Source organism: Anguilla anguilla, chromosome 1 (assembly GCF_013347855.1).
Source record: "Anguilla anguilla isolate fAngAng1 chromosome 1, fAngAng1.pri, whole genome shotgun sequence".
Classification (NCBI taxonomy): Eukaryota; Metazoa; Chordata; class Actinopteri; order Anguilliformes; family Anguillidae; genus Anguilla; species Anguilla anguilla.
The window spans coordinates 81,839,958-81,863,067 of NC_049201.1; the positions used below are offsets into that span (position 1 = coordinate 81,839,958).

Here is a 23,110-nt window from a genome sequence, read left to right on the forward strand (position 1 = left end):
ACAGTCGTTCCAGCAAACATTGAAGTTATTTTGACACATTTTGAGGCATCCTCCGCCAGCTTTCTTATTTTTTTCTTCCGCAATTTCTCAGCACCACTTTTACGCTTTCCTTTCTCCATCGCACACCGCACCGACTACGAGGCTGAGGTGATGTCGACTCGAGTCTCAAGGGCAGAAACGGACAGCGAGGGGTGGGGCCTAGACATGTGATTGGGCCAGCCCAGTGTCAGTACAGAAAACGAACCAATGGGCCACTGAAATTCGGCCAGGTCAGTGTCAGTATGAACCAAAGGCCCACTGGCCCAAAAGGAGGTCAGCCCACCGGGCATTTGCCCGGTAGAATTAGGCCCAGTCCATGCTTGCCACAGAACCACAGAAACGTAATGGACCACATAATAAGCGATCTACTTCAGTGTTGAAAGACACCCGACAATATTGTACCCAAGACGTTAATCCAGAAAATCCATGTCTCTATTATATATTGTATTATGTTTAACATATGTAAAATGTGTAAGTTAATACATTTGTAACCAAATGGCTATACCAAGGTTGGTTGACACATGTTGCCAACCAACCGCAAAATCAGTGTGCCAACCAACCCCAGCCACATTAGGACTGATTCCTATCTCTATCAACTGAAACTAATACATTTTCTATATCTCTATATAACACAGTTCTGTAATGTATTCACCTCAACAGTTAGTTACCTTCAGATGTTTTGACAGAATGGATGTGCTCAGGTCAAGAAGGCAATCATTTTAATGTTAGATTTTTGTGGCAGGACCCTGTAGTGGCCTGGAAATTAACTGTGCCAACCAACCCGTGTGCAACCCCGATCTCCCTTACTGGATGCCAGTTGACTTGCACGGGATAGATAACGCATGGATTTAAAACCAAAAGCTACAATATGAAATACATAATGTCACGACGAAATCCACGGCAGGCTACAAAGCTTCCTGAGTCCGCTAGAAGGGCCTGGCCGCTGGGCATTTTGGTCTTTGCATCAATTTTGGTCTTTGTCATCATCAATAACCGCCATCCTGGGATGTCTCGGAAATTCTGGCTGCAACCCCAATCATACAGCGTAGTGGTAAATTTGTGTAACATTTACATGTCTGTGATTCTAATTCACGTCCATTTTCAGTGTGAACTTGGACTTCAAGTGGACTTTGATTTAAGAAAGTATAGCCTTATACGTTTCAAATGATACATGGAGCGTTGGCAACACTTACCAGTAAGGAGCAGCCGTGTTGTTATAGTTATCACTTGCAGCATGTTTTCTGAATGATCTGAATGACAGTGACTCCGTGAGCTGGGCTACGTGTCCTGAGAATATCCGACGGGGTGTTCTTATCGAATTGGCCACTCGGTGAGTCCCGGACAGACCGCGCACTGCTGCTTTTTAGAAGCCACTGGACTGTACCAAATAGTACCAAATAGTTTATGCGGGTAGAGGCTGGGCGGTCCTTCGTTTTAGTTCCACATAAAAACTGCTCAGTATGGCGTATCGTTGATAAACATTTTCTTTCCCACCTAAACTGTCCACAAAAATATATTCCTGAAAACATATGTGGCGAGAAATAGGCAATACAATTGCTGAATCTTGGTTCATATTGGAGCTGCAACACCTTGCTTGGATCGAGTCTAGCGAACTGCATGACTCATTCTCACGACTCATGAGCGGAGCGAACTTTCGCAACAAGTTCAGCTTCAGTCAAACCCCGCGATTCAATTCATGATTAAAGATTCATGAAGGAATCAAAAACTCTTCTATTCTCTGACGCGACTAAGGCACCCAAAAACACCGTCAATTAATGTTCAATTTATGACGTATTGAAGAATGCATATGACTTTATAATAATAGGCCTCCTTATACAATAATACAAGAATTGCAAGCAACGTATTTTAATACGTTAATGGTAATGGCATAGTATTCACGCCACCGTATTCCCATACGACACAAACTTCCTCGCAAAATCTCGCGGTGCACGATTTAAATGGGGTGTTTTTCGGCATATTGCTCGCTTGTCTGATAATGCGAATACATTCTTTGAGTAACCAACGTTTAATTTGCCTTGCAGTTGGTTAATTAATGTAACATAATACTTGAACGTGTTTAATACATATGCCCAATACACCGTAATTGATATCATGCAAATTCTTGCAGAATCTGTCCGTAATTTCTTTACATCTGCGAAATTCCTTATTTACCTTGGACATGCGCTGTCGATATGGGTAAGTAAAACAAAGCAGCGATAAATATAGCGAAACATATCAGAGGATGCATCAAAATTACAACAGTACACACTTACACTGGACACATCTAACAGTTTATCTATGACTAGTTTCTGTTGACAGGCGTCACTATGTGTGCATCTGCGAAATTCCTTGTTTACCTTGGACATGCGTGTCGACATGGGTAAGTAAAACAAAGCAGCGATAAATATAGCGAAACATATCAGAGGATGCATCAAAATTACAACAGTACACACTTACACTGGACACATCTAACAGTTTATCTATGACTAGTTTCTGTTGACAGGCGTCACTATGTGAGCATCTGCGAAATTCCTTATATACCTTGGACATGCTATAGGCTATATTAGATTGCACTCTGAGAAAAATGCAGTTAAGCATCAACAGTAAAGTATTTTCAAATTCTACATTTTCACAGTTATACACAGTTTCTGTAAATAACTTTGCATTCTCATTTCTCATATTAACACCAGTAAACAATAACAATACCTACACTGTTAAAAAAAACTCCGTAAAAAAACGGAAAAGGTACTGGCAGAATCATGTCCAGTACTTTTCCGTTTTTTGAGGGGACATTTCCTTTCTAGTTTTTACTGATTTTTTCTGTAAAATTACATCATTGACCCATTAATTTACACACACAAAAGTGATTACCTTTTCTGTGAATTTACAGATTATATTTTTTAAATAACAGTGTTGTACCATTAATGAACGAAGTCATTTACAAAACACTCTGTAAATATACCATAAATTTTCTATTAAATTATCTTGTTTCTTTTAATTCTACATTAGAATTAGATAAAAGCGCTATATAAATGCAGTCCATTTACCATTAAACGGCACATTCTGTAAATTTGACAAATCTCCCATAAAACACGAATAATACACAACTTTTTCATTTTATGATATAATCTACATTCACATTGCATTTGTAATAAAATGTTTAAATTTAAATTTTTTCTCCATGCATAAAATACAATCTGCACCACAAAATTCAACTTTTAAAAGGTTTATTGCATAACATGCTTATCATAACTCTTGCACAACAAGAAACTGTACTACACAGTAGCACCAACTAATTGAATAAAGTGAAATCAAAGTAAAAAATAAATGGTACCACAAACTATATGTTGTTGTAACTATATATGGGGGGGGGGAAAAAAAAGTGTAGCACTTATTTCAGTTTATGAACAGATCGGAATTGGGAACCTTGTGATTCAGTCGTTTCATCGCCTGGACATAACACACGCACGCATACAAGCACTCAAACTCACACACACTCACACTCACACAAGCACTCAAACTCACACACACTCACATTCACACAAGCACTCAAACTCACACACACTCACATTCACACAAGCACTCAAACTCACACACACTCACATTCACACAAGCACTCAAACTCACACACACTCACATTCACACAAGCACTCAAACTCACACACACTCACCTTCACACAAGCACTCAAACTCACACACACTCACATTCACACAAGCACTCAAACTCACACACACTCACATTCACACAAGCACTCAAACTCACACACACTCACATTCACACAAGCACTCAAACTCACACACACTCACCTTCACACAAGCACTCAAACTCACACACACTCACATTCACACAAGCACTCACACAGCCATGGCATGATGAGAAAAATCAAAGTGAAGAAAACATTGTAGCATAAAAAAACTGAATAAACTGACATGTAAACCGATACAAACAGGCTAACAATGTTATAGTAAACAACATTTTACGAGCCTCTCGCACACAAACACACTGCTTAACCTCACACACACATGGTGGCACTGGCTCCAGTAGAACAGCGTGGAGTTTGTCATCTCTCCTTGGCCACTGTGGTGCACTGCAGTAGTGAGATAAACACACCTGGAGACTCCTGCATGAACTGCAACACACACATACACAGTAAGCTAAGTAAGTTGTTCTAAATTCATGCCTAGTTTTTGACAGGATCATGTTTTTTGATGAACAAACTCAGGAGTTGCCTCGTTCTTATAAGGCACATTTTGAGTTTTTGTTGACATGAGGTTTGCTCACTTAATTTAGATATATTCCAACTCACCTCAATTAGATTCTCCGTGCATTTTGGTAGTCACTTAGTTCAGAGAGGAACTTTAACAATTTAGGATGAATCTTGTGCGCCTTTTTCCCTTTCTGCTCTGCTTTGGACCCTCGTCCAGGATTGATCCCAGGAGACTTCTGTTGCACAGAATCAGACAACAGACAAATATAAACTTGGTAGCGTAAATTCAGTAATATATTTCTTGTCGAAACAGCCCTTGTAGGATACCAACCTTTGCATAAACTCCAGTGATAAAGCTGCATCCTTTGGATATTGTATATTGAGCACATAGTAGATAGTACTAAATAAATAGCTCAATGCAGTCAATGGGCTGTGGACATGGTTGTTCACAATCGTCTGGTCAACAGCCATGTGATACCGTTTATCACCTGAAACACACATAATCCGAGAGCTCTCCAGTTTAGCTGCCCACAACTTTGAGATTGAGAAAAAACATTTTTTTGTCAAATCAGTGCTATTCTTAAGTAATGCACATCACAATTTGCTTACCAAGGATGATGACACATGGAGTGCTTGGCAAAGTCAGTGTGGTAAGGCTGAGGCCCTTCAAAACATAAAATAAGACAAAATAAAACAGACACTGAAGTGGCAGCAAGTGTATGTATTTGCTTTTGACAAACACATTATTCTCTTGAAAATAAAGTTAATTCTCATTATTAATATACTATCTAACATACTGCAAACATATTTATCACATTAAAGGTAAAAAAATAAAAATACTCACCTCTGTGTGTTGTCACCAAGATATTTGCAGATGCTGGAGACCAGCTCCAAGGGGTCTTTGAGTTTTTCCTGCATTCATGAAAACTGAATTGGTTTTGTTTGTAAAAAAAAGTTCACTATTGTTTTTCCCTTCGTTGACAGTTCCTCTGCCAGCTTTTTTGAACAGGGATACCAAGTAGTCTTTCAGCGTGATCAAAGAAATGAGTAGCTTCGAACAAGTAGGGCCACTCATTTTTCAACTCAGTAACTCTTTTGTTGTCACTGTTAATTGAGATGCGTTGGCTGTGAAAGGTTTCAGCCATTAGCTTCTTGACACACGTCTCTGGGAGTAGGCTACCTGCATATGCATTTTGCAGCTCTGTCTTCTTGTCATTCTGACTTGTCTCATCTTCATTGGCCGGGAGATCTGGTTGCCACTGTACACAGCCATATCGATGACACAGCTTTGGTTTTTTGGGAATGGCATCACCCTTGGCTTGCCTCTTTGATTTCACAGTTATCTGCCGGTTACAGTTTTCCACTCTGTTCTCCATTTAAAGCATTAAAGAGTCATATCCTGTGCCAACAATGTCATCACCACATTCATCAGAAAAAAAAGTCTTTGGGTATTTCGGAACAATTTCTCGGGCAATTTTTCGGAGAATGTCTCGTCCTGGTCTGTTTTTGTCTGTGGAAAGCAACTAATTAAAAACAATACAAACCATTTCTTGTCTTAATGCTGGACGTGGGCGCGTTTTCTCCGAGATGGCTTTTGTAAGTTCTGGATGAAATCTGTCCCATGGAATTTGAAAATTCCCAGTGGTTCTTGGTGATTGTGATGACGTAGGGCCAACATTGCTGGCTGACGGTTCTGCGGTTCCACATGCCCTCTGTGCTGCTGTTGTTGGGGAAAACTGTACGCTATTTGATGGTCCTACGAAATAAATAAAAAAAATTTTAAAAGTTACACAATTTAACATCTAGAGATTTCCACAGAAGTCTTCCTTACTTTTTGCACAATCTTTTCCAAGCTGTGACTTCCTATTTTAAAGAGACGCAGAAACGCTACTTTTACTTTTAAATGGTCTTTACACACAAACACACAGGACTGGAGACCTATGCACTTGGCTAAAACAAATTATATTATAAGCATGTCTCACATTTTCATTCTGGTCTTCAATTACATTACAATACGACAAGCATAACCTATAAGCAGGAGTGTTCACTATACATGGACAAAGATGATTTCAAAATACCTGTACTAAATGCCTGAATCAATCTTCTACATTGTATAGGTCGTAGATCCTTCCAGATCATCTGCAGATACCAGGCTGAGGTCCTCAATGCAGGAACTAAATACTTCACTTGAAAGTCCCCCAAAAAAAGGTGCTAGGTTTTCAGTGTATTTTGTCTTTCAAGTTATTATTTACATCCTCCTGTACACTGCTCGTACCTTCTACAATACTCACCTCTTCCTGTGCTGATGAACTGTCTAATCCAGTAGGCCCATTTGGAATTAGGTTCAGGTCACACACATGTAAGTGGACAAATTTTAAATGGGTTAGGTCCCAGTTTTTGTGGTATCTAGAAATATGGGAGGAAAAGGATGTTCTTAATTTGAAATATTTTGAACAGCCATCATAGGGACATGGTATTTCAAGACCCTCATTCATATGAGAATTCAGGTGGGAAACAAGCTCTGTAACATTTTGACATTGTTTGCTGCAACAATCCAAAGCACACTTCAAACGCACAGAAATATAGCGGTTATAACGTGCCTGTATCCTTGTTTTGTGGTGATCCCTAGTGACATGCAAGTTAAAAGCATTATAAGATGAAAATCTTTTACCACACGTAGGGAAACCACAGGGAAAACTGGCCGTATTGATATTCCTATGTAGCCTACAATGTTTAACATAATGAAATTACCGAGATGCTTTTAAAACCACACATGCTACAAGTGAACACCATTGCTAATGTTACTACTGGCAAAAATCGAACTAGCTTCAGATGACAGAAACGTGAAAGGTAGCAACGGTTACGTGGAAGAGGGTACCGTAAGTAGCCTAAGCCTTCAGCAATCCAAATTGAGATGGCTATGACACAAGGTTTCCTATGACTCCAGGTTTTCGGCTGTACATTTTGCCAATGGCAGACAAAGCTTATGAGGACAAGCACGTTGTTAAATAATCTTGTTAAAATAAGAATTACTTGATAGAACTGGAGATTAATATGTGGATGCGACAGTATGGATTTGAAAGTGCATTTAGGCAGAAATATTTAGAAAGTTTAACAATTTAAATTTATGAATTTAATATATAGGCTATGTATATTTTTTTATTATTTTATTTATTTTTTATTTTTTAATTATTATGGTGTGGCGGCAAGGATTTTGCTGTGGCGCCACGCCACGGCAAAACCTTACCAGTGGAAACGTTGCCTACCTAATTATTTGTTTATGTATCTATTCATATTTTGTATTTATAAAAGATAAAATATTGCCTTAAGCATCATGATCGCCCATGTTTATTGTCACCTAAAGCTAAGCATGGTGTACAAAATCGAATCTAATATAGAAATTAACATATATTTTTCATAATAAATTGAGTCATCTTAAACATCAGCAACACCAATAATGTGGCAAGTGCACACTGTACACTTGGAAATGGTGTTTTCATTTTATACATTCAGAAGACAGACATTATACATTCAAATACTGTTTCCACCTTTATACATTCAAATACTGTTTCCACCTTTATGCCACCAAAGTACCGCTCCAAAATAGGGATAATAATAAGAACGAACGACGTAGAACAATGAAGCAAGGGTTTTCAGTAGGCGGAGGACAGTGATAAAGCAGATCAAGACCCCGTTATGATACAAGGCTGTTGTACCACGTGATTTTGCCACACCACATGATTATGACGCAAAAGACTCTCTAAATACTGACCTGAAATAAACAGTCGGCAGTGCAGATCGAAAAGGTTTTGAGTAAATGCAAAATAATAACAAATCCGTCTGCGTGCGACGTCCACATTGGGCTCGCCCTGTTATCATTTTGCATTTAGACTAAAAACCTTTTCGATTAACATTGCTTTCCAACTTCTGCTACAGTGATAGCTAAGTTTGGAGAGGTGAAAAATGAAATTTAGTATTCTTTGCAGATAATAGCCTACAATTATTGGGCGGGGACAAGTTTAACTGTAACGATGTCGGGTGCTACCAATGGCAGTGCCACCCATGGCAGTTTGAAAATGATGTATGATGTATTTCTAAAAAAAACATTGCCCTCTTCATGAAAATAATTTCAGCTTGAGGCTTCAGAATCTCGATTGAGTGCTGGGAATCTGCATTGGAATCTACAGACTTGTATTCGACTTCTTATTTGGAAACCGTCAAGAAACAAGAAACCGCAGCTCAACAAGTACAAAGTTGTTCTATTTTATATTCCTTTCTAAAAAAAAATGTTTTTAACTCAGTTTCCTCCTCTTTGTAGTACAGTTCAGTTATCATCTTCATCAATATTGTCATTATGCATTATTTCATCATCATTTTGAAGTTTTGCTGTTTCAAAATACCATACGATTTGGCCTAATTAACAATGTATCCAGTGTTTACAGTGTCTTCACACGCATGACCTTTGACCCTGCAGACAATGTATCCACGTGTATAATTCAATCAACTCAATGGCCGTAATCACTGAAGAAAAGGCGCATTTAAAAAAAAAACAATGGCCGTAATAACTAAAGAAAAGGCGCAGAGAGGAAAAGAAATGGTGGTATCAGCCAAAACCATGACAGGAGAAATGTAGGATCTTGAAACGTTTATTGTTTCATGTCTCTTTATCAGACCGTCTGTTAAAATAAGTCATTATTGGAGCACTGGGGGTGGGTAGGGCCAGTAAGGTATGGGTGTGTAGCCTATAGGGAAGCACAATAAAATAAAATAATTATTATTATGATTGGCTGAACAGCGTTCGAAGCCGTTGTAAAATACTCTATAAACACACACCTGTGACCGCATTACAATTTCAGTATTAGCCTACTGTGCCAATTGGTCGCCTATAGGCTACAAATTGTTTCATAATGTCAGATTTACATTGTCAATTTTGGTTTAGGCTACTGGGTGGGCTAAGCGTGGATGGGTGGTGGAAAGAGATGGACAGGATAGAGGAGGAAGATAAAGGAGAAAGGAGACACGCTGAAATAAATGAGAGAGAAATTGAGGAGCTGGAAAAGTCAAGAACCGTGCCGAGACTATGTGGTCCGTTCCCTGTTTTCACGACCGAGTGTTGCATGGCAACCATTCTGCTAAATGTCGCTGAAGAACTACATTGCTTGGCGGAAGAATGATTATTTGTTATCAATAAATTCTTGTATGTTTTGCTGCTGTGTGTTTATTTTATGAAACCTTGCCAGATATATGTAGTAACCGTTTTATAGAAGCAATAAGCCACGAGAGGCCGTGGTTTACAGTGATTTTAGAACAGCTAAGGGGGGTTTTGGCACTCCGCAGAACAACGCCGCTTAGCTGTTCTAAAATCACTGTAAACCACGGCCTCTTGTGGCTTAGGCTATTGCTTTAATAACCTGCTGCAAGTGTAGCCTACATGCTTTCTGGTGGCTATGTCACCGGGAAAACTCGTTTGAATAAGATTCTTACATCATTTTTTTTCTCCAAGATTGTGTATACAGTATGGTATAGCCTAAAGGATTTAGTTATAGCCTACAAATAGGTTTTGTTTTGGTTTTTTTATTTTTTATTTTTATTTTAGGGTGAAAAGGGGGACGAGCCTGGTTGATTGCAGTCCTCAACTGCAATTAAATTTTGAAGACACACCCAGGCCGCTACGTTTGAAACAGACATTTTGGCACGTAATGCGTTTTGAGAGTAGCCTAGTCTGCACTTTTCATTAAATGACGCATCCCAAAACAATTCATACTAGTAGCCTAAATGCGTACAGTAGCCTATGTTAGCTTTGCTAGTTTTACTGTACGAATACCATTAATTATTAGCTCATGTTGTTGAAGGAAAAAAGATAACCTGTCGCACAGGTGATGATGTGTTTCCTTCCAACGACAGTGACAGCATGCAAAGGGAAGTGGCTAATGTTTTAAATCGTATTATAGCAAACAACCGTTATATTCTGGCAAGTTAGTGATGTATATGTTGTTATTTGGTTATACTGCGGCATTTATGACATTAGGCATGAAAAATAAACTGTCAAAATATGTTTTCAGAAAAATCGCCAAAACACGTTTTACCTGCTCGGTCCTAATATTTTCCCAGTTGTAGGCCCTATATGCCTGTTAGGCTATGTGGTTATCAGCTGAATGTCTTTCAGGAGGAAAACTATGTATATTTTTGTCAATTAAATTAATAAAAGTTCTTGTTGAACTGAATACACGAATCGCAATCCCCTCTAACCCCCGGTCTACGATTAAATTTAAATTCCAGCCTGCTGATCAAGTTGCCAACCCAGGGCTATATTAAAATCAGAAAAGAAATTAATATGATGTAGCAAATATCCCATCACTTAACGTTTTGTTTTCGCCAGTGTCTTCATAAAAAAATGATTTTTGTATGTTTACAGTATGAAAAGCTGCAACGAGCTGAAAACTCACCTCCTAAGGGTATACCGTGCGATGAAATACCGGTTTCCACAGAGCCTAACAACAGGAGCACTGCAAGCAAACAGAAGCAGTGTTATTCTCATGCAAGTGATCATCAAACTTTATAATACATAAATGAACAAAAACATACAAACAGATCGCATAGGCTATATCAAACAGATCATCAAACAGATCGCATAGCCTAGGCTATTGTAACCCAAGTATCAAATAGAGCAACAAATCGTTTAAAAGTAAACTAAATAACAATAAATAAACTATTAATTCATGCTAATAATCTTCCTTAAAACACGTTAAAATCTTGCTGCGTTAAAAAACGCTGTTGGCTTCATGCGAGTTTTAATAGAAAAAAAATCTGACAATCCCCTTTAATTGAGCTTGACCTCTCCTTTAACGTTTAAATTGCCAATGCTATACTGTATTGGTGTTGAGTTAAACCGCCAGTGTTGTACTGTATTGATGTTTGAGTTGAACGGTGAATTTCGATTGTGTTTCTCCTGCAAAGGTTAAATTTAAAAGGTCAATTAATCTAACAAAAGGGAATATTAAAGGATACTTACCTGTTCACCTGAAACCAAAAAAATGGTTAAATCGAAAGGGAAAATAGCTAAAATACATAGGTTTAACCTGCCAAATTAAGGCTGTTAACCTAGGAAAAAAACAGACCGGTCTTAAATTAATGGAACAATATTTAGTTGTCAAAGCTAACTTGAAATCTAAACCGAAACCAACCTATTCTGAGTAAGAAAAGGAATAAAACCAAGGGGGCTAAAGTGTAACTTACCTGCCTTCTATCTACTGTAAATACTTTGTATGTGTAATGTGAGTATATGTCCTGTTATCATTGAGTGATTCGTAATTCGAGGGCGCGTTTTACAAATCCGAGTACATGGATTCCTAATTCGAGGGCACGTTTTACAAATCCGCGTGCATGGATTTGTAATTTGAGGGCACGTTTTACAAACTAGGGGTCATTGATTCGTAATTCGAGGGCACGTTTTACAAATCCATTTGTATGGATTCTTAATTCGAGGGTACGTTTTACAAATCCGTGTGCATGGATTCCTAATTCGAGGGCACGTTTTACAAATCCGTGGGCATGGATTCCTAATTCGAGGGCACAGATTTCTAAACCGAGAGTACAGATTTACACATGGGTCTTTTTTTCTCAGATGACGCCAGGGGGGCTCCGTAATAATGTTATTATATTAGGTTTTAAAAAAATATTAATTAAAAAAAACGAATTTCTTTGTGGTAGCATGAACGACAAATGAAGAGGCTACGAAACGACTTCGGCCGTGTTCATACTAAAAGGAATGTGCATCAGGGACACTTGTAGCATTGTTTAAGATCAAATGTTTAACCCCTGTTTGGGGGGTCCGGGGGCATCCTCCACAGGAACGAAAAACATCTTAAATTTATTATTAAAATCGTGTGGGGGAAATATAAAAACCAAACACATCTGTAGCCTACCAGTTTATAAAGCCCCTCCCCCCATAGCTGCTGGAGACCAAGTTTCAATATATTTGTTTCATTGTCTTTAGTAAGTAATATCTGAGAAGGGAAACGACTAAGACGCAGACAGATCAGGGTAAAACCTGAGCTATATTGGAGCTAACCTGAGCTAACGTAGTCCGTTTATGGCAAAACATCTCTCAACCTAGATTGCCACACCTTTTGGCCAGTAGTATTTCCCCCGTCCGTTTCTGCTTCGGAAGAACACCGTTTTAACCATACAGCGTAGTATGCCACGTGGTGATTCCATGTCTATGATTCTAATGCATGTCCATTTTCAGTGAACTCGGAATATAATACAGGGAGTATAGGCAACACTCACCAGTATAGACAAGGAACGGCCCTGTCATAGTGTGCCGTTTAGCGTTGGTGTGTATGTTTTCTGAATGATCTGTTCTGACAATGACTCTGTGAGCTGGGCTTCGTGTCCTGAGAATATCTAACGGGGTGTTGTTATCGAATTTGCCACTTGTCGCGGACAGTCTGGGCGCTGCTCGGTTGCCGTAGCCGGTTCTCGCGGAATAACATGCATCGAGAGGGCTCTTCAATGGGCTGTAGCCTACTATGCAAGTAACGTAGGCGGAGAGACGCTGGGCGGTCTTTGGTTTTGGTTCCACATCAAAACTGCACAATATGACGTATCGTTGATTAACTTTCTCTTTTCCCACCTAAACTGTCAACAAAAATATATTCCAGAAAACTTTAGTTTGAATCGAGTCCAGCGAGCCGGAGCGGAGCGAGCTTCCTTGAGCGTATTCTTTTGCATAGACGGCCTCAAGGGAGGACGGCCTTGGCAGCCGTGTCATTTCCCGGTTGTTTTTTAACAATGCCGTGGCATTTTTTAAAATGCTCGCTGCCAGCCAGAGTTGCCAGGTTGGGCTAGTTTGAAAATGCAGCCGCAGCCGCAGCCGCCGAAAGTGGCAGCTATTTTATCCGATGCATTTTATTGCCGGTTGATTTAATTAGCGGTATTAATGTGACGATAACGCATTGTCGTTCGAATGCATAAGATATCTGAAATCGGAATTTTTCATAGTAAGAATTCTATTGCAGATACCCAGAATGTTCATTCTGTATGTCAAGAATGACGTTGTGGATATCTGAAATGACAATTGTGGATAGGAAGAATGTCATTGTGGATATCTGAAATGTTCATTTTGAATGGGAAGAATTGAATTACGGATATCTGCAATACATATCCAGTCTAGCTATTAAATGTTAAAACGGCTTGCCATAGACACACTCCTATTAACCACTGCACAAAACGTGTTTTTTCTCTCAAACGCGGAGTGATACTGAATTGTGCAAAGGAACTAGACGTCATACGCTATGAACCAATCAGATTGCTTTATTTGAGCTACCCGTTTTATACTTATGTATAATAAAGATGACTGTCATTAATGAAATTAGTAGGCGTACCTGTGTATTTTAGCGTATTATTGAGCCGGCCTCTCGGGAAAAAAAAAAAACCTTCAAATGCAAAATACACTCTTCCATTTGCCATGATAAAGGTAGGCTTACCGCGTGTCTATGCAATTTAAAACAATTTACGAACAGGAAAATATTCCAAAACGGCTCTTTTTTATAGACTAAATGGAATAGAATTTACATAGGCTAAAGTATGAAATAAATATTTTACATTTCAAATTGATTTTACTGACTGATTGGTTTATCGTCAGTAAATGAGTATGCACACACACACGGGCCACTTTATTCGGTTTAGACCATTTATTAGGGGCCCCCCATTATTATTTTTTTTAAAATAATATTATAATAATAATAATAATAATTATTATTATTATTATTATTTGGGGTAACTAAAATTATATACATATATATATATATGTGTACACAGTCTACGTTGTGAAAATTCTGGGAAAAAATAATTTGTGTAGGCTAAGCTACGACCAAGTCCACCAAGTCGCATTCCTGTGCCCGGGACACAATCTTCTCAGTGCGTATCATTCAATATTTGCCACAAGTTCTGTGCGCCTTCCTCCTGGAAACCCCCGAAGGCACTTTGGCTACCAATATTCATTTACCGTTATTTTCGATACGATGCCGATATTATATATAACAGTACACAATCAGAAAAGTTATTTATGGTCCAGACAGATAATCTTAAAAAAAATAAAATTAAAATAAAAAGGAGCTGACTACAGCCAAAACAGACTTTTGACAATATCTTCCCTTAATCTTAATATTTATTGAATTCTCCCGCCGTTCGTCGGGGACAGAGATGGTAATTCTGCCTTTTTAACTTGAAATACGTTGTCCAAGCTCAATGCATCTACCTAAAAAGTCTGTGTTACATTTTACCCCGTGTTTGGTTGGTTTTGGCCCCGCTCTCCCTAACTTTACCACGCTGAGAACTTGCAATTGTTTTGTTAAATGAATAGCCTACCACTTGTACTAAAGAATATGATTTACACTACTGAATAGATTTATCTGTTCTTTTTATTGTAAGACTGCGTTAGTGCCTACACTTCTTATCAGAAAGACAAAAACAAGCGCGAATCCGCAGTAGCTGCGACCGCACACGCGCATGCATCCACGCACATGTCTGTGAATCTGTGAATCCATTCGGGAGTTATGCGCCTTTTTGTGATAGGCCACGCCCGTCGCCACATCACCTCTTGGTCAATCGGCCTGAAAGTTACTCAGCTCTACCTTCGGTTATGACCTACGTCCATGGCAAATTTCAGCCTCCTGGGGCGAAAACTGTGGCCCCTACGGGGTGGGACACTTTTGTGGACCAACCGACCGACGGACAGAGCTATAGAGCTGCCGGTCGCAGCTTAAAACTAATAAAAGCCGTTCATTGGTTCATTAAAAAGTTTATTTAAAAATTTTAGTGTAGAGTATTACATCACATTACATTTATTTGGCAGAATAAATGTATCCAACGCGACGTACAATGGGCCTGCAGAGCATTATTAAGCATTATCTTCGCAGTGCGACAAAAGAAATTAAAATGGAACGATCATTTTTCAGTGCATTCCTAGTCCTGCCTGAATATTTTATTTACCAAAATATTGTCCCATTTCATTTCAAAGGAGATTTCTTAGAATTCAATTATGGGGGAAAAAACATGGAAGTTGATCTAAAATCTTGTGAATAATAAGGAATAAAATGCAGAGTCAGGAGAATCCGCAGTAACATGATGTGCAGATCAGGATGATCAAACAGGTGAGGCAGACCGGGGACAGCCAGGGGAGGCCGGGGGCGTGGCTACAGGGGACTGTCGCACAGGGCGTCGCGTCACGCCCAGCACTGCAACACTCCAGGGCGGGGCCTGGAAGAGAGGCAGAACATCACACACCACATGGCATACCCACACACTCGTCACTCAAGTGTGCTGGCCTGTCACGGCACAGAGATCTGGACAGAAATGCTGCACAAGGGCTGGAGACATTCAATTCACAACCACCCCATTACATGACGCCATCGGTTTGCCCAATGAAATTTAAAGACCAGTCTTTTCACCCTAAGGACAATTCAGAGATTCACTAGCAGCGCACATATTAGAGCTGCAGTGTGATGCCATTGTATCGTAGCTCAGTGAACTTTTGTCTTGTTTGTTTCCAATTAGAAACATTTTTTCTCATGTTTGAGTGCCTTTTAACTAGTTTGTTTGGTTTAATCCACTGCGTCCATCCACTTACTGCATGTTATATGCAGGGTAATATGGACAAACCAGCCATGTTGGTCTGGTGTGGGCAAGCTGCCTGTGTCCCTGTTTAGTTTCCCTTCCCTAATCCTATTCTCTTGTCTTTCTCAAGATACCCTGAAGATCCCTCTCTCTCTCCCACAGACACACAGACACACAAACACACACACAAACACACACGTTCCTTAAGTGTGGTACAACATTACCTGTTGTCGGTGGCTCTGGCTCCAACGTGGGGCATTCTGAAATCAAATTACATGTGCTTTGAACATTTCATACACTTGCATGTCATGTTTAAACATAACAGATATTGCAGTCCAAATATGTCGCCTGATATCCCCCCTGTGATAAGTACAGTGTGTGTGTCATGTATGTGGCGTGCGGCATTCTTGCTCACCGTTTCCAGTCTTTCTCTCAGATTTCAAGTCCTTTCCAGATGCTTCAAGTGTGAAAGATACACTTGCCTCTGAATCGTTGGTTACCATGAAGACGGTGTGGTTTTTCTGGCAAACATGGTACCATGTTTCAGACGGGGGTGAGTAAAATCCGCACACTGGAATGGAATTCCCCGAGCCGTTTTGGGGCCACACGTTGTCGTCCGTCCCGTTTTGTGAACGCCAGACTTTGGTTGCATTTAGGCAGCCGTCGTCCAAGCATTTCACACAACTTATCGCTGAAACAAAGAGAAACAAACAGGAACTGAGAGACGCCTGCTAGGTCATAATATTTTTCCAGTTGTTGCTATGTCTGTTATGTGGTTATAATTAAACTATAAGTTCTTGTTGAACTGAATACACGGATCGAAACTCCCTCTAAATGCCAGCCCAGGGCTATATTAAAATCAGAAAATAAATTTATATGATGTAACAAATATCCCATCACTTAACGTTTTGTCTTAGCCAGTGTCTTAATTAGAACAATTATTTTTGTATGTTTACAGTATGAAAAGCTATAACGAGCTGAAAACTCACTTCCTAAGGACCTACCGTGCGATGAAATTGCAGCATTCACAGAGTCCAACAACAGGAGCACTGCAAGAAAACAGCAGCAATGTTATTCTCATGCAAGTGATTATCAAACTTTGTAATACAAGCGCTTAAATGAACAAAAACATACAAACAGATCGCCATTAAACAGATCGCATATATTAAAAACAAAATAAAAAAAAACAGTAGAAATTATTTGACTTAAAACTGCCTATAAGGTAATGTTATTATATTCGGTTTTTAAGTAAAACAACGAATTTCTTTGTGGTAGCATGTACGACAAATGAATAGGCTACGAAACGACTTCGGCTGTGTTCACACTAAAAGTAATCTCATAAAAAACACGTTTTCAACGTACAAAAATGCCAAGTTACTCACACATACCCCGTCTATAACTCACTCGTTCAGACTGCCAAAATCCAGGCCTCCGATTAAAACTACTGACATCAAAATGACCCCAAGTTACGGTACTACAAACTATATAGGCTATCTTGCCTCACCGAAATTAAATAAGATGTATTCCAAAGCAATGCTACCCAATATTTACTCAGTTCTTTCAAGTCACTTGGCCCTGTGTTTTGTAATCTTACCATTTTACAACGTCATGCAAACTTTGTGTCAGATCAAAGTGTCAAATATTTCGAATTGCCTCATGGAACACATTGAAATTCATGTAGAAAACTGCTGGTGAGTAACTACAGGAAGCATATTTCTCCAGAAAACATATGTTTATACCTGCTTCTGAACTGAATTTGAGTACATGTACAAGTGATTGTATCTACGTACAATAAATACTGCATGTAAAATACATATTGTACATACATACATAGACAACTTCTTTATCCCCATGGGGACATTTCCCTCGCAGCATGTTACATTCACATTTACGAACAGACATTTATACCAAGAAACATACAATCGTTCACGCAACAGAAAGGCTGGGCACCGAAATACATGCACACCAATACAAATTGGACAAATAGACGCCTATATCAATCTTGACTGTGAGAAAGCCATCCACACATATGTTTGGCCTGTCCATGTACTGTATGCTTATAGCCTACACACAGGGTCAAGTGACTTGAGGAGAACTGAGGAAATATTGGGTAGCATTGCTTTGGAATACATCTAATTTAATTTCGGTGAGGCAAGATAGCCTATAGCCTATTGTTTGTAGTACCGTAACTTGGCGTTATTTTGTTATAAATACTTTTAATGGCAGACCTGCATTTTGGCAGTCTGAATGCATGAGTTATAGACGGTGTATGTCTTCTATGTGTGAGTAACTTGGCATTTTTGTACGTTGAAAACGTGTTTTTTTATGAGTATGTATAGCGAGCCGGTCATTATTGCGCTTCGCGTTGTGGTCATGCATCACCCCGTCGGGGATTATTTCGTAAATGACCGGCTCGCTGTACATTATCCCTTACTTAACATCCAGTTAACGGTGCACTGAATACTCAGGAGTTGACAACTATTTACTGGGGAAGGGTGATTCCTAATTTCGTTCGTGTATGTTGTCAAGGAGGTTTAGCCTCATAAGAACTGTGCGCGCTACACAAAACGTGCAGTCAGTTTCATTTTCATCGCCGTTCATTGTAACGTTAGCAGGGTTTTTTTTTTCCCTTCAACTCCCAAAATTAATCCTCCCCGATCCTATCTTTATCGGCCCTGTGACGACGGGAGGTCCTTAAACTCGAGCTCTGGGGGAGCCCCTGGCCATTACAAGGGACTCTGCTGTTAGTTATCTTAAATTAACAGATTAGCCTACTACCAGTGATGATTTAGCCTACTTTCCTCTTCTTTGAGAAGAAAAATAAAAAAAAACTCCTTAGGTCCATGTTGTCTAGGGGGGCGAACATATCAAACCAAGAAATCGTCAGCCAAAAAAATAACCAGTCTACTCTAGAGTAACAATCAAATGAAAACTAGCCTCCCTCCTGATCTTTTCACTATTTTGCTAACGTTAATCTGAAAATCTGAACGTGAGCTAGCGTTAGCGCTTCTTAACAGTTAGCTAACCGAACAGCGAGGCTGCTGTCAGTCAGTAGACACTTTGTAACAAAAACAAGGCTATAAGCAAAAGGCGAACAACATACGAACATTTAGTTGAATGCCAAGCTTTGATTGTCGGTAAATTAACAATTTCCTGAACATTACGGGCATCAATGACTAGCTAACGTTAGCGCGCGCTCGTGTGAAGGCTGTGTGCGCGCGTACTGTGAGAGAATCTGCCTGGGTGCAAGGTAGCAGTGAACGTAGTGAAAGGATGTTCAGTGAAAGCTCAAAGGACTATTAGTCTACACCATGTGCAAGTAGCTACACAGACACTCGAGCAAACTCAACGTTACATCTCGAGGTTCAAGCAGTTTATCGGAGGGTTCCGCAATAAAATAGTCTAGGGCTGAAGCGCTACCAGGCTAACACGAAACAGACAAGGTCAGAGACTTGACGTTCGGAAACTGACAAATGCACGATAGTATACTGCACAATAAGGAACGAGAAAGCAATAGACGCGAAGTTCGGAAATCGAAAGGCCGTCTGGGCCAAACCAGTCTAACGTGGCCGAACGCTGTAAGCAAAACACTGTGCAGGAGAATTAGCTGACAGCTAGACGATTATCATGAAGCACCGATAACGAGAGACTAACCAAAACTTTACATAAATGTTTAGGCGTCCATGTTACTCCCAGTTATCAAACTGAACAGCGCTATCAAAAAAGAAGCCATATAAATCAAACGATTTATATGGCCCTCCTTTCCCCAACTCAATCGGCCCAACTGGACGAAACAGGTGATACAAATCCAGAGTGATTAAACCAATCAGTGGCGCTACCATTTAACTCCATTGTGGGCTTCCCCGATCCTATCTAACGGAATAGGAAAAAAATCCTAACCACAGGTGCTCTCAATTACCTGTAACGAGACAAAAACGTGTGTCCAAACGACCAGCAACCCCACCTGAGGCGGAGGGACGTAACACTTTATAGGCTACGTTTCAAATGATACAGGGAGTAACACTTACCAGTATAGACAAGGAACGGCCCTGTCATAGTTTGCCGTGTCCTGTTTGCCGTGTTCGTGTCCTGAGAATATCTAACGGGGTGTCCTTATCTAATTTGTCACTCCGTGCGTCCTGGACAGGCTGCGCGACGCTGCGCTGCCGCATGATTTTTATATGTAAAAGGGGCGGGAGCCTACTACGCACAGTGTAGTCCGGGAGACGCTGACCGGTCCTTGGTTTCGGTTACGCAATATGTATTCACGCCACCTTCCTCCCATAGGCTACGACACAAACTTCCTCGCAAAATCTCGCGGTGCACGATTTAAAAGGGGTGTTTTTCGGCATATTGCTTGCTTGTCTGATCATGATAATACATTCTTTGAGTAGCCGACGTTTAATTTTCCTTGCAGTTGGTGAATTCATGTAACAATACTTGAACGTGTTTAATATATATGCCCAATACACCGTAATTGATATCATGCAAATTCTTGCAGAATCTGTGAACAATTTATTACCATCTGTGAAGTTTCTATTTTACCTTGGACATGCGCTGTTGTCGTTGACGTGGGTAAGTAAAACTATGCAGCGATAAATATTGCGAAACATATCAGAGATGCATCAAAATTACAACAGTACACACTTACACTGGACACATCTAACAGTTTATCTATGACTATTTTCTGTTGACAGGCGTCACTATGTGTGCATGCACGGACCCAGAGAATCAGATGAATTTATTAAATACTTTTACAAACAAATTTGCTTGACTGCAATGCTACCCGAGAAATTCAGATTACATTTGCAGCAGAAGATATTTGCCAAAATTACGCGGATCTTCTTTATGACAGCTGGTAATTAAAAATGTCTACTTTCACTGACAAGAGGTTACTTCATGTGCGGCGTTTTTCTACGGAAGATGTGGTCTAGCCGCTAAAAGTAAACTATTTCCTTTTTGCAGGTTATCATCAATAGTGTGTCATGCTTTCTTGTTATTAAATCTCGATTCACTGTTTTACATTATTTGTATTGACATGTACCATTTGAATGCTGCGTGCAAAAGGCTGAATATAGGAACGGCCGGCCACCTGCGCACTGAAGAAGTTGGAGTAGCCTAGGTTAGGCGTGTCATTCGTCTTCATATTTGCGGTTTGACATTTGGTGTACTTTTTCGGGGAGACCGGATGTGTAATGTCGGGCAATAGTCTGTTGCTGACGGCCGTATACGTGCTTGCGGTGGCAGTGTCAGTGCTGCTGCTTGGAGCCATTATCGGAGACTGGGTGGGAAAAAAAACCCCGATTGAAAGGTGCGAGAAACTACACCTTTCAATCGGGGGATCTTACTTATGAACATTTAAAATATATTTTTGTTGACAATAGTCATTTAGTTTGGTAATAAATTCATGTTTGAACATATTTGTCGGATATTTCCAGCATTGCGAAAGTCCATTTTAGAAATGTTGCGGGTGTCCATATTCATTATCCATACACACAGGCCTTCGTGTAAATTGAGAGCATAACTGAGTTCGCATATCACATATTTTTTAATTCTATAATATTGACTAACTTCCCCATAGTTGGCAGTTAGTCATGTTTGTAGTCATATGTGTTAACAGCATGTATTATGAACTGCTTTGGTAAAGAAAGTTTGCCAAAGTATAAACTACTACTATCTGTTACTACTCTTATGCTGATAGAAATGCCCACATTGCAGATCAGGCAAAACATAATTGTACTGTACACAGCAAAGCACCATATATGCGCATTCATGTAAAATATAGGCTATATTAGATTGCACTCTGAGAAAAATGCAGTTAAGCATCAACAGTAAAGTATTTTCAAATTCTACATTTTCACAGTTATACACAGTTTCTGTAAATAACTTTGCATTCTCATTTCTCATATTAACACCAGTAAACAATAACAATACCTACCTTAGGTGTTTCCTGTGGAATTGATCTCTTGGTGTGGTGGTGGGTGTCCGGAAAGGGGGGGGGGGGGGTGGGGGAACATAGCCTCTTGAGACTTTTTTTTTTTAATATCTAAATCTATCTTATACCTCTGACGAGCTCTTGATACAAGGAATAACAGTTTGCAAGAGCTAAAAAGTAGTTTTAGATGTACTTTAAAACCATAAAAGGTTTGTTAACCCTTGTATTGTTTGTAAATATTGAAGCAAAATAGGCCTGTATTTTGAGTTATGGTGGGGTGAGAACAATTAAGAGCACATTGTCCATCTAGAAGTTCTATCTTCAAGAATAGAGGACTATATAACCAAAATTGATACTCAAGAAAAGTTACATATTGCACTTTAAAAGGGACACTTCTGCCAAATTAACTCAATTACCATGACAAAATAGTACTTGGAATGTTTTATCTTTTTATTTAACAATATAATTTGAGCTGGGTCCACATTCAAAGCCCTCTCTCTCTGTCTCTCTCACACTCAATGACAGAGTTTACATGCATTGTCCATGCAAAAAAAAAAGGAAAAAGTGAGAAAAATGGCTTTAAAGATTCTGTTCTGTTACATTATAATTCTACTGAGACACATGATACAAAAATTCCCTAACTAACTTAGATGCTTGATTAATATATTTTTTATTCGCTAGTTTTATCTGTATTCATTTCTGGACAATGCAGCAGCTTGTGAGACTGCTCCTCTCGTTATAATCATAATCGTCATTAGAATGCAGCCCTCTTTGTCAGCTGTAGCAACTGTAGCCTAACTCTGTTTTTCTAGCTCACTACATTCACAAAACCTTAAAAATAAACACTTTCCCTTTCGTTTCCCTTTCATGGAAATGGAAGTAGTTGAATCACTCAAACATTTGAAATGCCCTAAAGTATATAAATATTTATTCGCGCTTTTTTTGGCGATTTGCCAACAATTTGCGGCCACGACATCGGACGGGCTTCTCCAGGTCACCATTTTAATCAGATGTATTGTACCATTATAACAGTAGCTCTAGATTAAAAAAAAAAAAAAAAGGTAGGCACGTAGCCTACGTAGCTCAACTGGAACAGGTTCAGCTTCGGCTCAAACAAACACTGTTTATTTTCAGATAACGTTACATATTTATCATATTTATCTTTTACTTGTCCGATCAGACAACTGCATGAGGCATTCCACTTGCTCGAACAGAGTTAGGATCCGCCAGTTGCCATCACCGAATGATAGTTAACGCCAGTGCTTCAGGTGGGCAGGAGCTGTCGGGACTTGTATATGAGTACCGACTC

At 39.5% G+C, this 23,110-nt stretch overlaps 1 protein-coding gene and 1 long non-coding RNA gene across 4 annotated transcripts in view; both read right to left on the reverse strand.

Moving 5' to 3' along the window:
• Positions 1 to 20,097, reverse strand: part of LOC118222137 — a 43,024-nt gene extending 22,927 nt beyond the window's left edge. For 2 of the 3 annotated variants that reach the window (XM_035407487.1, XM_035407480.1), the window contains exons 1-4: positions 19,895 to 20,097; positions 16,856 to 16,915; positions 16,282 to 16,557; positions 16,091 to 16,126 (exon numbers count right to left, since the gene is read on the reverse strand). In XM_035407487.1, coding sequence (XP_035263378.1) covers positions 16,091 to 16,126; positions 16,282 to 16,557; positions 16,856 to 16,915; positions 19,895 to 19,922 — 400 coding nt within the window. In that variant the 5' untranslated portion in view covers positions 19,923 to 20,097. The remainder of the gene's footprint in view (positions 1 to 16,090; positions 16,127 to 16,281; positions 16,558 to 16,855; positions 16,916 to 19,894) is intronic. The other variant, XM_035407495.1, reaches the window with a different exon arrangement.
• On the reverse strand, positions 4,353 to 4,908 carry LOC118222159. The gene is made up of 3 exons (XR_004764240.1): positions 4,857 to 4,908; positions 4,579 to 4,735; positions 4,353 to 4,483 (listed from the first exon to the last, which is right to left on the reverse strand). It is a non-coding gene; the product is annotated as an uncharacterized LOC118222159 (long non-coding RNA).
• Positions 20,098 to 23,110: the final 3,013 nt, after the last annotated feature.